The sequence below is a fragment of the Ornithodoros turicata genome, chromosome 3 (genome assembly GCF_037126465.1).
Source record: "Ornithodoros turicata isolate Travis chromosome 3, ASM3712646v1, whole genome shotgun sequence".
Taxonomy (NCBI): domain Eukaryota; kingdom Metazoa; phylum Arthropoda; class Arachnida; order Ixodida; family Argasidae; genus Ornithodoros; species Ornithodoros turicata.
Genome location: NC_088203.1, coordinates 23,364,770 through 23,379,999, shown reverse-complemented (window position 1 = coordinate 23,379,999; position 15,230 = coordinate 23,364,770). Strand labels below are relative to the sequence as shown.

Genomic DNA, 15,230 nt, shown 5'->3' with positions numbered 1-15,230 from the left:
GGCGAATGTGTTTCGCTGCTGTTAGCTGAGGAGGTTCTAACCTTTCGTTGCATGAAATAACACGTTTTGACGCCACATTCGACGAAATGTCATTTTGTACTCGTTTACTCGCCAATAACATTTGTCAAGTATATGCATATGGAACGGGAACAATTCAAACTGCCCTTCGCTGGAGTCTGATTCCAACTTCAGAAATGACACTGCAGAAAGTGCTGCATTCGAAGTGATTAAATGCCACACTTGCTATGTTACAAAACTCTCGAACGCGGCCGGCCAAGAAGCCAGTACAGTCTTGGAGACGTTGCAGGATGAAGGCAGTCCTGGTCATATTAGATCTCCTGATATGTAAGCCCTTCCAAATATGTTCATGTCATTAGGTTAAGTTCGAAGGTACCTTAAGCAAGTTAGCGTAGATTGATCTGGTACTGTGCGTATCTGATCTACTACCCAATCAATGAAGCATAAGGCTCGATTCTGTTTTGCAATACGACATGTACAGGGTGTCTTTGTTCTTCGATACAGATTTTTCATAAAAAACTATAAGGGCTATGGACATCCTGTCTTATCTTCGATCATCTCTGGGCCGGCGGACGTTCTTGGCCATCTGTTGCTCACCCATCGAACTACTAATTACCTAAAAATCGTTAATTAACTTTTTAATTATAAAAGCTTCGAAATTGTACCAATGAGAATACCAGTTCCTTTCGGTCACCTGGCCGTTTTCAGAACAAAAATTCATTCGGTCATTCGGATTGTCCGCAAAAAAATCGTGAAGGAACATCATTTTTTTCTTTATTTTGTTCATAGCGCATATTCGGAGATCCGTCTTTCCTTCACCCCCGATGTGAGAGGGTGAAAGAGCACACTGTCGCCTCTTGCGTCCTGGAAAAAAGATGAAAAGAAAACAGAAAACGCAACCTAAGATAAGAGCAGTTTCGATAGCTTCACCCGATTCGTTTGTTTTTATTGTGTTTCCGCAAGTTAAAGCTCACCTTCCACGCATGAGGCGGCACTGTGCTACTTCATTCTCTCACACTGGGGGTGTAGGAAAGATGCGTCTCCAAAGATGCGCAATGAACAGCATAAAGAAAAAAAAGGTGTTCCTTGACGATTTTTTTGCGGACGATCTTCGGAACGGATTTTTGTTCTGAAAACGGCTACGATATCGCTGACCGAAAGGAACTGGTATTCTCATTGGTACAATTTCGTAGCTTTTATAATTAAAAAGTTAATGAACGATTTTTAGGTAATTAGTCATTCGACGGTTGAGCAACAGATGACCAAGAACGTCCGCCGGCCCAGAGATGATAGAAGTGAAAACAGGATGTCTATAGCCCTTATGGTTTTTTTATGAAAAATATGAATGGAAGAAAAAAAGACATCCTGTATACTATATTACGCAAAATATATAAGTTGAACTTACACTATTCAGGCGAAAATTTTTTGAACTCGTACCAGTTGAACTATGTCATCGAGCAGGGACCCATTCAGGTAGAACCACTTCAAAGGGTCCCAACTCAACAATCAGGCTTGCAACTGGTCCCAGTTGAGACTGCGACCAGTTAAAAACCAGTTAGGCAAACTTGGTACCAGTTGGGGCTGGGACCGGCCAGAAAACAGTTGAGTCAACTTTTACCAGTTCATCGAACTAGTCCCTGTTCGATAACACAGGTCACCCAGTCCCAGTTGCAACTGGTCCATATGGGACCGGGGTTTGGTTCCAATTGATCATCAGTTGGTGAAACTGGGAACGAACTGGTACTACTTGACTTCCCAGCTGATTTTTTCGCCTGGGAAGGCCATAGGTGGATGTGCTCGACGCATTTTGCATCGTAATGTTACGAGGTCGTTCACCTGACGGCCGATTCGGACTCGGAAAGTCGCTGAAAAGGGATGTGGCACCTGCCTTGTTCGACGACGACAAAGAGGATAGCACCAGAGGACCAAAGTTGCAGGTAAGTGTCCTCACGAACATGCACATAATGTGAACATGTGAACGACAAATGTCGAGCTGCTGAGTTCTGAGCCCTATAGTCCACGGTTGTATGTAAAGATATGCAGTTTCTCAGATAAGTTGGTTGCGAAATTACAAGGGCTTGAAGAAGCTTGAGTTTGGGCACAGAGAAGGCGAAATAGTCACAGTAACTTAAATCAGCAGCAACTTGAGGGTCCCTGTTTTGAGACACTCTGTGTCTATCTTGACATCTGTACCAGTAAACCACCGATGCCCCAAGGGCGTCGACATAATGTTGCACTCAGGAAGATGTAAACATCCGAAGGACACCCTGAAAATGTTTTGCATACTTGGGGTATGTCCAGAAGTGCTAAAATAACAGCTGCGCGTGTCCCGGAGAAGTGCTTCGCACGTCAGAGCCGACCTTTGACGGACCTCAAGTAGACGTTTTCCCCGTGCCTTATTCCGTCTCTCTGGCATTCTCTGGACATTCCCATTAACGCTCTACAACAGTGCATATCAGCAGCACAAACCAGCAACCTCAGATCAAACATTTTATTTCGCATGAAACTGAGCGTCACATATTGTATCGCCTATATCATATCACAGCGTAACATGATGGGCATTTTTCCGTAACTGGTTATTGAGAACTTACATGTCTTTGAAAACATGGTGTCCATCAACACACACAGCATCAATCCACAAAGAGTAAACTCGTGGGGCATGTATCCATGATACGACGACTTCAAACTACAACGACAAAAAAAAAAAGTTGAAGTACTGATATCATCGGCAATCATGCTGTTCTGTGTTTCGTACACCTGGTGACGCGCGGTGTCCCGTCCAACTTACCTTTCATGGCGTCAAGATTGACGCCATCCAACTTCGGCGAGATCGTGTTTCCACAATCTCGAGACAAACTTCCCTGCCCGCCGCGTCATGCGGGCTTAACCTGCAAGAAATATCATTTCAAAAACATTGCTACAGCACCATGTCACTGTGAAGTACGCATAGAAGTATATGCATAGAGCTTTGCATAGAGCGCCGATGGTAGCGATCTGACTGCACGCGTATTGCCTTCTCCCAATCAACACTCATATTGCCTCCGATTAAGGGTGAAAGCATGGGTAACCGCGTAGTAGGAACGTAACTGTATCACACATTGACTACATCCCTTAAACACGGGTAGAATCGTGAAAATGCCGTCACTTGTTTGAGAACCATGAACCACATCCTACCGCTTCAACGTTTCGTAACTGACTGATTAATTCGTTTGCGGCTGACAGAAACCCTTCCACCTATCTGCACTGCAGTAATACACTGCATGCAAAACAAATAGCTTATTAAACTATAAACTAAAAAATAGCTTATTAAACTATTTGCAACGCGGACGAAGCAGCCTGTGATGCGCTACGGAAAACGTGTACCAACGCCGGTGCGCAGTGCACGGAGGCTGCTTGGCTTTGGTGACCTTTCCGGCAGCCGTAGTGCTTGGCCAGCGTCGGTGGCATTGGAGACATCCGACATCGGCATGCTCATATTTTTTTATTGGTGTCCAATGGGCAGGTACGAAAGACCCTTTTGTTTTGCAGAGAGGGGGATATGTTTATTTAAAAAGGAGAAAGGAGATTTCCTTGACTAGTCTGCAAAAGCATGGAAAAGTACGAGAATTTGAAGATTACAATTTGGTAGACACCCTGATATATTGTCGCTAGTTGATTTTTTGTAAGAAATTTTCCTGTCTGATGTTCCCACTACTCTGCAGTGCATGATTTCATTGTTGAAGTGCAATAATTTCCAATATATTGCGTGTGAAACGCTACATCTGTGCTGTGTGTGCCTCCAGCGATTCCAACATTTTACACTCACTTCGTCGAATATTTTCAACTACATGTTGGACTCCATTATCATCTCTGTTCTTCTCTGGTCATCATCTCTTAGTTTTCTTATCATCTCATCATCTGTTTGTTCTTCCTGTGTCTGAGGTAGCCAATTCGACTTCGTTGAAACTCACATTCACATTTTTTTCTTTACTACACCACATCATATATATCACATTAAGTATGATGGATTATTATTTGTTCCAATTTTACCGGCTTCTCGAACTGGTTCCTCATTCTCTGCAAGGACGTACAGCGGTCTTCCCACGCCATGTTGCATCTCATCGCACTACTTCAGTTGTAAATGGTTGTGTCCCATTGGCTTCTCTTATCGGCTTCAAGTGGCTTCCCATGTGTTGCATTGGCGGCAACGTAACATATTCGATGTCATTAATTTAATTGGTATATTGTTTGATTGATACTTTATACCAATTCCTTCAATTGGTTTCTCATTTGCTGTATTGGTGCAGTCTACCGCAGAACATGTTGGATCACAATAAATCAATTGAAAATCAGCATTTCGTATTGATGCCCATTAAGCCAAGTTCATAGAAATGGTTCTTTATTCTGTGGGTGCGGTCATGGCTATATAACGTGGTGGAGCACGATGTTGCAAAGGTATCTCCCCTGCAAACCTCCCGATTCCGCCAGTGCGAAGCTTGTACTTGAAGCGAATCGAATGAATTGGCTGTCTGATTTCTCATTGAATCTCGTCGGAATTGTGGAGATAATTCGGTGATGTCTTGTAGTTCCGGCAGGACAACAACAACTTTATTTAATGATCATGAATAGGATTTCCGTCAGGGAAGCCCATCTAGACATGTAGTTGTGTGTGTTCCGTTCTACATGGAGATATTACAGGAGATATCTGAGGGCTTGTTGGCCTTTTCAACCACCTTTTTGCGTACTACGGCGAAGGGAAACAGAAGCTATAGGCTTTCACACTTCTGCCAAGCTTAGACCATGTTGGAATTTTGGCTTTGCAGATTCTGATGAATAATTTTAGCGTGTTGCCACTTTGGTAGCACTGTTAAAAATTTTCATTGCTTTTGAGTTTCTTTATGTACGCTGTTAAATGTTGTCATAAGACTGCAAAAATATAAGTAGCCTGCATTTCACTTCTAAATCAACATCTGAGCGGGACAAAATTTCGAAGTCCCACTGATATAGTGACCAGATATCCTGATTAGATAACGATAGTGCGCTTCGAATGACCTGTTTCATTTACAGCAGCGGGACATTTGTTAGGGACCAACACTTCGGGATCATTTTAAAACGTCCTTGTGATATGGGTGGTTTACTGGGGTGTAATTACGCTCAGCCATAGAACTACCCCATATGTCACATACATGGTAGCATTATTGTTCCACTTTAAAAGCCGAGCTGTGTCTGTGACTGTTGCATCTTCAAATTGTAAGGTAAGGTTATCACGTGCCACTAATTTCATTGTGTTCTTCTACTCCACAGAAGTTGGTTTCAGCAAGTGGCTGGCCTTCAAAGGTGCTCAAGTACCTTGACCTGCAAGGAATGACAGTCAGCATGCTCGTCACTGATAGGTGCATCGTAAAGTCCTTCATGAAAAGACTCATTTATCTGTGAATGATCGCTTTGCCGTGTGGCGCGTTGCAAGAGGTAATAACCCACACTTCCTTTGTAGTGCACACACTCATAACGGACATGTGCAGTCCAGCCTGTGTGTCTTGGTTGGTTGACAACATATCTCACATTAGAAGGGGTATGGGGGCAAGTTTTTCTGTTAACATTGTTGATCAAATTTGTAGCTTAAATGTGTAGATGCATTCTGTGCATATTTTTAGCAATGTTAGCCTTAACAGGTATAATTATAAATCTCTGTTTCTCCTTGCTCAGGCCCGAGGAAAAAGACACATGAAGCAGCACTGGTTAAGCGACATCCTGTGCTACTAAAATAGTGCCACAGCATTGTAATCCTCCTCTACTGGTGCTCTTGGACAAGCAATGACAATGGGAAGATGTAAAGTGGTTCACAATACTATGGTGCATTATGGTTATTTGGATCATGGTGTTGCTTCGTATGAACATCGAGTTCTTCATCCAAGATGTGCATACCAAGACATTGGAGAGCAGCTTTGGCTCCATGAAGATGGCTTACAATATTCCAAGCCAGCAGGACAATTGTCCTGCAGTCCTCACTTACGGTGCTGAAACATTTTGGAGAGGACACATTTGGAAAGGAACAGATTTGGAGAGGATAGTGGATGTATCTCGTCTTCTGAAAGACGTCCGGTCATTGTGTGAACTACAACAACAACAACTTTATTTCGAGTTGATGGATGGGAAGTTTCATCGCCAGGGGCGATACTCTACCCCATTGCTGGTGGTGATGCAGGGAATGAAATAACAAGCCCCTTCACAATATGGATTGAAGTCCATATGGTGCACTACAACTTTCCTTAACTCAGTGCTGTTTGTCGGTCATGTATGTAAGATATCAGAGCAGTCTACTTTATCTCTGTGCTACATTGTACCTGCACATGGGGAATGCATGCGAGAAAACTACTGAAAGATGAAATTGCGTTGTTCATTTACTGTGCAGGCCGGTGTTGTCCGTTTGCATTCGAATAAAGCTGATTTCCAAGTATGCTATGTCCAGGAGCTTACTGGCGCTGTGGTTGATCTCTGTGCATAGTGGCTGTTCATGGGACCCTGAGCTGAAGGAAGAGGCTACAAAACGCTCACCCCAAGAGACACAGTGAATGTGTCACTAAAACACTGACAACTCTTCAAAGCATTAACTGCAAGTGGACAACAGAAGGGCTTCGGTGAATGTGTACAAGCAGTCTCGTACCTAGGATTTTTGGTTTTGGTGTCTCATTCGCCATGAATCAGTTGCTTCTAGAGAAGCGTAGTGTGGATGCGGAAACAAACAAGAGTTTTCTGTGCGCACGGTAAAGGGTAATCCGGGTTCTTTAGCCATTTAAAGTATATGAAGTGTTAAGGAAGGACTAAACAGGTTGTGGCACTTTCGTAGATGTGCTCCGTTACATGAGGGGTGCATCATGTATTCCACATCGTAACACTCATCGAAAAATAATTATTCTTTTTATGTGTCATATTTTGCGAGATAAAAGCCGTCAAACAGATGCCAGACTAAAGCACAGACCCCAAGAACACACACAATCCTCTGGATGTCTCCACAATGTGATTGTGTCCTTGTTATTTGAAGTGTATCCCCAAAAGGTCCTAAGGATAACACTCGTGGACTGTCTGTGAAGAGTCATTCCTATCCCTGTGGGTAGCTAGCGGGACGAGAAATATTACTTTGTTTAGTTTCCCTGCTCATTCTTTCTCAACATATTGTTGTTTTGCTTTTGGGCAGATCCTGGGACCTGATTGATATTTTTCTTCAATAAAGAGTTATCCAGCATAAAATTCTCTGCCACATGTCATATTATAAGCAATAAGTAGTGTCTGTTTTGGCTTCGGAAGAGAATTTGACTATCTTTTGGAATGGGCAAGTTTATGCATAAGCTTGCCCATTCCGAAAGATAGCATGCTTGTCCCATACTACAGTTGGCAATATGAGTATGAGGGTTGTTGGAGTTAGTGCCCGTGACAAGATTCTGTTTATCACTAGAACAATAAAAATGCTGCCATAGCTTTGGTATCATTGCAATTTGATGTAACTTCCATAAGCACTTGGTAGGTGTGCGTGCCAGAAATAGCACAGTTAAAGAAATCAAAGCAGGGAAGTGAGGGAAAGCTTTCTCTTCCATGTGTACTTAAACTAAATTGGTCCCTGAGGATCAGGGAGGGACAGCTTCAGGGATATCATCTCATATGTCAAAGAGGCAGCATCATGATATTTTGAGGATCAACCTTAGGATAGCCTGATAACCTAACCTAGGATAGCCCTGACATGACAGTGTGTTCTTAATCCTTAATCCTTTCCCCGATGGCTAGCTTGCGCTGAGCAGTGCATGCACATGCTCTTGCATGTTTAAAATTGTATGCATGTGATTAGCAGTGTCTGTTCTTATTAAAATTCTTGCCCACCAATAGTATTTTGTTTTGTTTTTGCGGTCTTCCACTATGAGGAGGATGATCACGCCACCTGGTGTGATGTGTTGCAACTGGGAAGCCACCTATCATCAATCTGTGCAACCATCATGTCCGGCGATTGCATCTCCAAACCGCTTTCTTCAAGATGGCGATGATTGGCAAATAAATTGTTCGTCCCTGTCCACTCCCTTTGTACTTAATTATTTTTTCTATAACCCCTAGTTCTACACAAACAAACGTCCGCTGGTCAGCACTGACTCAGATGTTGCAGCACCTTAAATTCAGTAATTTAAATTTAAAATGTGCTGGACCAGTTGACATTTTTGTGTGCAAAACTTGGGGTTAGTACTTACTACTGTTGCCACCGCAGCCTCAGCAGTCCCGCAAAAAAAGCTAAACTTTAAATTTCGTTTGTGTAATAGCTAAGCACTTTTCGGACGAAAGAAATAGCTGAATAGATTATCGACCGACGCTAAACACTGTGGAATACGTTTGGTGGATGGGTTTCTGGTTGCGAGAGTCTCTTTAACGGGTCTTATTTGCTTAATGATTTTCTACTGTCATTGTTAGATCATGTCTGAAATTAAAATATCTGCATGCATCTCGTATGATCTTCACATAAGTTGCTCTACTGTAACACGAATTGTCAGCAGTGTCGCCCATAGAAAAGAACGCTACAATTAACGGCACCCAGCAGTACGGAAGTCAATTTGCAAATTGCATTTGATCCTGTTATTTTCACAGTATGCGCCCTCCACGACTGCGCATCGGGCTCCTATGGACCATGCACGGACATTGAGGGCTGGCCATACGAGCTACCACCAGCCAAGCATGGCAAAGATAGTGATGGCTGTGCAAGAACTAGACATAAGGATCACCATGGTGCACCAGAGAAGAATGCTCAAGTACGTTTTCGCACCTTGGTTCCACATATGCTAGGAGGCAGCCTATTTTAACACTGGAGATGAATCTTTCTTCAGCCATCGAGTGTAGTGCATGACGTTTTATGTAAGGTCATGATTATACACGTAGAATGGAAAAACAGTACAGGAGTACAGGTTTAGGAGTACAGGAGTAGGAGGTGGGGTGTTGTTGCTATACAGATACTGATCCTGCAGATCCTCCTACTAGATGACGTCGTGCCGTCAAGAGTACGATGGAAATCTTGGAGCTGGATGAAGGTTTTGGTAATGACATTGTCGATCACCATCGTAAACGTTGTGTGAAATGACATGTGACGTCTAGTCTAGGTCAAAAGAGAAATACTGACACCACCACTACCATACTTAGCGCAGCCAATAAGAAGGCGCCCTACTCAAAATGGGCTGCTCTTTAAAAGTGGGTTTAAGCAGATGGCTTTGAGCTTTTAGGCACAAGTGCTTGCAGGTTGGTACGCCACACGCTTTTTTATTCGATAAAGTTAGCAGCGGCATGACAACCTTAAATAGTAAAGAATAGAAAAGTATAAGATATTACTTTGTCTATTTGAGGTCTATTTGAGGGCTGTAACAACGAAGTCTCAATCCGCCACTTAACCTCAAACGAAAGTTTTAAAAATCACGCTGTTGTTGACCGATAGAACCCTCCGTCCTACACAATTACGAGGGACGGGTTTTATTTCTTATCTGCTCGGTTCCTATGTTTAGAGACACGCGTTTCGCCGCCGTGGAAAGCAACCTTTTATTGCCTCTTCTCTCCTCCTTCTCCAACATCCTCAATCTCTCCTCACAAAACGACCCTCTTCTGCAATGAACAAGCACGGCAGTGACGTGGAGTCGAGCTCACGGAAAAGGGCCACTTCTACAAAGGGAACTCTCGACATCCAAACATGCATTTTAAAGGGGCACAAAAATGCGAGACGCCTCCTTGTGAAATGAACGATACAGTTATTTTTGCACCAACGCAAAGGGAAATGGGATTCATATCGGTCGCATTGTTCCCGATATGTGAGCGAAAGAAAGAGCAATTTAATCTTTCTCGCTCCCTCTCCTTTTCAAGAAGCGCGACAATGCAGCGGCGAACTGGATTGGTCTGTCCAAATGAAATGCCGCGATGACTGAACAAATCCTTTGCGGAGGCCATTGAGAGCTACACTGTTAAAAATGAACTTCACCGCATAGCACGCTCCTAGCCAACCACCATCTCGAATGATATCGTTACCTGCCCTGATTTGTTGAAAGCGGGAGGCGTACGCCTTTTTTGTGACACTTATGCTGTTCATAATTGTCACAAAAAAGGCGTACGCCTCCCGTTTTCAACAAATCAGGGCAGATAGCGATGTCATTTGAGATGATGGTTGGCTAGCAGCGTGCTATGCGGTGAAGTTCATTTTTAATAGTGGAGGCCGTCAGACTTCTTGAGAAGGAGCGAGAGAGAGAAAACGTCCGTCGCATTTCTCTTTTTCTATCGATCATAAATCATGAAGGACGCAACCGACGAATCCCGTTCGTTTTCTGTTGGTGTCACCATGTTAACGGTCCACGTGTTCATCATGTTGGTGTCATCATGTCAAGTTAACATAAGCATTCATTATGCGAAGCCACGGAACCGAATCGGGACTGAGACGGCGTCCTCCTGTGTATGCTTGGATTGTCTATAGTCCCCAAAAGTATTACAATGCAATGAAATAGATGCACCAGATAAGAAATGTTAAGTCGTTGTGATCTCACGATGAGTATGTAGAAGAGATGGAAGAAAATGGATATTTGTACCTATTTATTTTATTTGTTTCTATTTCATTTTTTTGCAGGGAGTACAAATCGTAATATACGGACGGGGGTCCCTTGCAAGCTAGTATGGGACCCCGTGTTACCCCGTGTGTTACAACAAGAATTAACAGCTCTATACATTGATATAAAATTTGACATACATTGATACATTGATACAGAAAATGCAATAAAGTGAGTTAAGTATAATATACAAAAAAGTAGAGTGTGGCAGTTCAGACGTTGCAAGGCATGACATATATCAATAATTTAGTGGTGTGGGATAACAAAAAAGAAAGAAAGAAAAGAAAAGAAAAAAAAACAATTCGTCTGTGAGTATATTCGTAGATGCAGAGTGGTTTATTGGTATTGTTGCATGAAGAGCATACGTGGTAAACAAATGTGTGGGGATGAAGAACACGTTACTGTACAGGGGAAATATCTGTTACTGTTACTGGTGCGCTTTGTTTAGGAGGTGGTCTTTTCACTTCTTTTTGAAACATCTGAACGTACTAACCAACCGAATATCGGATGGTAGTGAGTTCCAAAGACGGGAAGTGTTGTAGGCAAAGGAGAAGCATCCATAATTGTTACGTATAGTGGGAATGTGTAACGGTTGAGTTGATGTGCTGCTTCTATGTACAATTGGTTGCAGATGTGTAAGTGTTATGGATTCTATTGCAACTAGGTTGTTTATAAGTTTGTATGCTAATCGAAGTGATCTGAACGCAATATCTTTCTCCATGGTCAATATTTGCAGTGTATCATAGGCGAGAGCTATGGGGTGGTGTCTATTAAGAAACAATACGATTCGCAAGGCATTATCTACGATGGTTTCGACAGGCCGTAATGATGTTTTATATGTTCGTTCATAAATCGTCATGCCGTATGATATGTGAGAATGTATAAATGAATTATAGATCATTAGTAACGTTTTAGTATTAGGTATGTGTCTCAAACGATATAGAATAGGGATGTATGCCCGGATCTTCTCACAAATATAGTTAATATGTTTTTTCCATTAGAAGTCTTGTTCGAATATGATGCCGATAAATTTGGAATCGTTAACTTTCTGTAGTGCTTTGTTGAATATCTTCAGATTGAATGTTCTGTGCAGTGATTTTTTTTTTCAATCATGTAGTTAGATTTTTTTAAGGTTAATCACTAGTCGATTGGTCGAAATCCAATGTGATAGTTTTTGGAGAGCAGTGTTACCTTGTTCATATAAGTATGTAATATCTTTGCTTGTCAAGAACAGGTTGATGTCATCTGCGTAGAGGATGGCTTTACATCCAAGGAAGTTAGGTAGATCATTGACATAAACTAGGTAGAGGAATAGGCCTAAAATGGATCCTTGAGGGACGTCACAACAACAACAACAACAACATAGATGAATGGATGATGATGATGTGGGATGTTTCCCTGCGTTGAGTGCAGGACCCTACCCCATTCCAAAAAGGTTCACATGAAAGGATGACGAGGGAAGGAAATCCCTACAGTTCGTGAAGGAGGCCGGTGGCCCTCAGAAAGGAAAGAAGAGCGCCAAGTGCACGGCACTGGTGTCCAGGGTTACTCCATGGGCCGAGAACTTTGCAGATGTTGAATGGCCTCTGATCCAGCATTTCAAGTTGAGATTTAAAGGCCCGTCGCTCGCGTACGTACTGGCTGCAGTCTTCGACAATGTGTCGGATTGTTGCCGGTAAACCACAAGTTGTACACAGCGCCGTGGTGCTGTGGCCCAGCCTATACCGGAGTGCAGGGGTGAATGCGACGCTAAGTCGTAAACGACGCACTAGAGACGTAAAGAGGCGAGGGAAACCGCTTGGCATGTCAAATGAAAGCGTTGGGTCAACAGCATACAGAAGCGACCACCGGGTGATGTCATGACACCATTCCTGATGGGCCCAGGGCGACGTCAAAGCGGACAAGAGGGAGCGCCTATCTCCATTCGAAAGTATGATGGGGACTGCTGAGCGGCGATGGTGAGCTGCAGCAGCTGCCCGATCCGCTACCTCATTGCCTCTTATTCCAATGTGGCTAGGGACCCATTGGAGGGTGAGCCGGTGGCCCCTGTCTTCTAAAGCCTTGAGTGTCGTTAGGATGTTCACTACCACCGGAGCCAAGGAGCCACGGATGCCCATGTTGTCTATGCACTGCAGCGCTGCCCGCGAATCTGTGTAAACCACCCAGAGGCGGGGGTGGTGATCCAAAATAGACCTTAGGAATAGCAGGATGGCATACAACTCCGCAGAGGTAGCCGAGGTGCGGTGCGATAGGCGGAACCCACGTGAAATTGACTCCTCTGGGATTACAAATGCCGCAGATGAGCCGCCGGTAGTGGAGGAACCGTCCGTATATACAGCGGTTCGGTTTCCGTATGCAGCGTCCATCCACTCCAGAGTAGCCTGCTTGAGGACTGGAGCAGGGAGTAGTGGTATATATTAGATCTTATAACAATGGGCCGCTCAGGTTACATGCGACACGCACACGCACGATAAGATATATCAGAAAACAATGGAAATCATGTATCGATAGTGTGAACAATGGGTTCCCAGGTTTCAATAACATGCGCCGCCAGGATAAGGTAACGGTTAACTCAGGTAAACAATGGGAACTCACGTGTCGATAGTGTTTGATGGGCACCTGGATGCACGTTTAATGACATTTAATAACACGCAATGACATGTAATAACGCACAATGACATGTAATAACACGCAAATGACATGTAATAACACACAAATGACATTTAATAACAGGCAATAACATCTGATGACATTTAATAGTATTTTTCCGATCGGGTTGACGTCAGTCCGTCACCTAGTTTGGTTGCCGCGTCAGAGCGCCAGGTAGTTTCGGTTCCCACCAAGCGCCCTCTAGTTTTCAAGCTTTGGCCGTCTGTAGTTTCGGTTTCGGTTTTAAATGAATGGACGCCAAGCTTGGTTGCTCCACGTGTAGTTCTGGTTTCAGTTTCGAATTCCTAGGTGTTGCCAGATGCCCTCTGGTTTCAAGCTATTGACCGACTGTAATTTCGGTTTCAAACCGGTTCTGGTTTCAGTTTCGAATTCCTAGGTGTTGCCAGATGCCCTCTGGTTTCAAGCTATTGACCGACTGTAATTTCGGTTTCAAACCACAGCACGCTAGTTTCGCTGTGACAACGTCAACGCAGGTTTTTGAATGGTTACCAGATGTCCCTCTAGTTTCAAGCTTTTGACCGTCTGTACTTACGGTTTCATTTGACAAAAAAATAAATGCCGCGTCACAGCATGATTTTTTCCCCCCATTTGATAAGTACACTCAAATAATGATGTATATCAGAGACCAGACAACACTGTATATATTCCTTTTTTATTTCAGCACATTATTTTACTACTCTTTTATTCAACTAACGAAAGATATGTTACAAATTACCAGAGTCTTGCTTGACTTCATCCTTGTACAGAAGCAATCTGCAAAAACAAAGGGAAAACGAAACATCCTGTGAATGCTCTTCTCAATCAGGACAAAGTCTAGGATGACTCAAATCTCGATCAGGTGTCACGCAACAACAACAAGCAGCATTATCAAAGAATCGGTTAACGTTTTCCACTTTCCGATATGTCTCTGTTACTGTGTCATGCATTTGCATAGGAGTACGACGTTTGGAAGTAAATAACCCAGTGACAACAATCACAATAAAATAGAGGTGTTCTATACACACACATTTCCAAACTTGTGTTGCGCATTGCGACAACAGCATACAACGAATCGAGAAGCATTGCATGACTACGTATTGCGGTTACCAGCTGTGATGGTTTCGAAATAAAAATAACAAAAAAAAAAGGCATAAAGACAAGAGGTATACTCACATCCTTTCAAAGTTGCGTCGTCGATGAAGGTCTGATCGGTCTCAGTCGTCGACAGCTAGCTTATAAGACCCTTCATTTTTGTTTTATTTCAAGGGAAGGAAGGATCACGTGAATGCATCGTGGACAGCTTCTCCTTTCGCAGGAGCAGCATGTGAAATGCGATACCTCTTGCCGACGCGCTCTTTTTTCTTCTTCTTTTGGTATGATAACACAACCGCGAAACACCCGTCTGGCTTTTTCCAAACGCTCTTTGGGAACACCAACCACACACACACAAAAAAGAAACCGTTATCGCCCTCGCAAGATGAATTTTCGACTGGTGGTATACGCTGTCTGCCACGTACGAGCTTCCAGCAGTGAGTGTGCCACGTAAGAGCCAAGTGATGTGAGTATTTCAAACCATTCTTGTGTTACAGTGTATCTTATAGCTAAATGAAATGCGGGCATGTATTTGTTTTAAATTCTTTTTATTGTTTCGCTCAGATGAGACAGCAGAGACATGGTAGCCGATTTCGAAAGAGTGATACCGTAACCGCTGTGCTTTCCATTCCCAATGAGTCTTGCAATATTGTACACATTGCCGGGACATCGTTCTATTACTTGCCTGGGTTCGAAGCTTATTTCACATAGCTTCGAGCACTCGAAGTTATAATAATTGTGCGCGACATTTGCTTCTTTCAAGCAATGCCATAGTTGACGTGTATCATTTTGCGACAGATTTACTCCGTATCTCGTCGGATGACCATTGCTGAGCCAAAGGCGTACGGCAGTTACTGCAGCTGGACATCGGTGGACGTAGATGTT

At 43.3% G+C, this 15,230-nt stretch overlaps 1 protein-coding gene across 3 annotated transcripts in view; it reads left to right on the top strand.

Moving 5' to 3' along the window:
• The first annotated feature begins 274 nt into the window (after positions 1-274).
• LOC135388300 (uncharacterized) overlaps positions 275-15,230 on the top strand; it is a 33,202-nt gene continuing 18,246 nt past the window's right edge. For all 3 annotated transcript variants that reach the window (XM_064617761.1, XM_064617759.1, XM_064617760.1), the window contains exons 1-2: positions 275-345; positions 8,620-8,780. In XM_064617761.1, the coding sequence (XP_064473831.1) occupies positions 309-345; positions 8,620-8,780 (198 nt within the window). In that variant the 5' untranslated portion in view covers positions 275-308. The remainder of the gene's footprint in view (positions 346-8,619; positions 8,781-15,230) is intronic.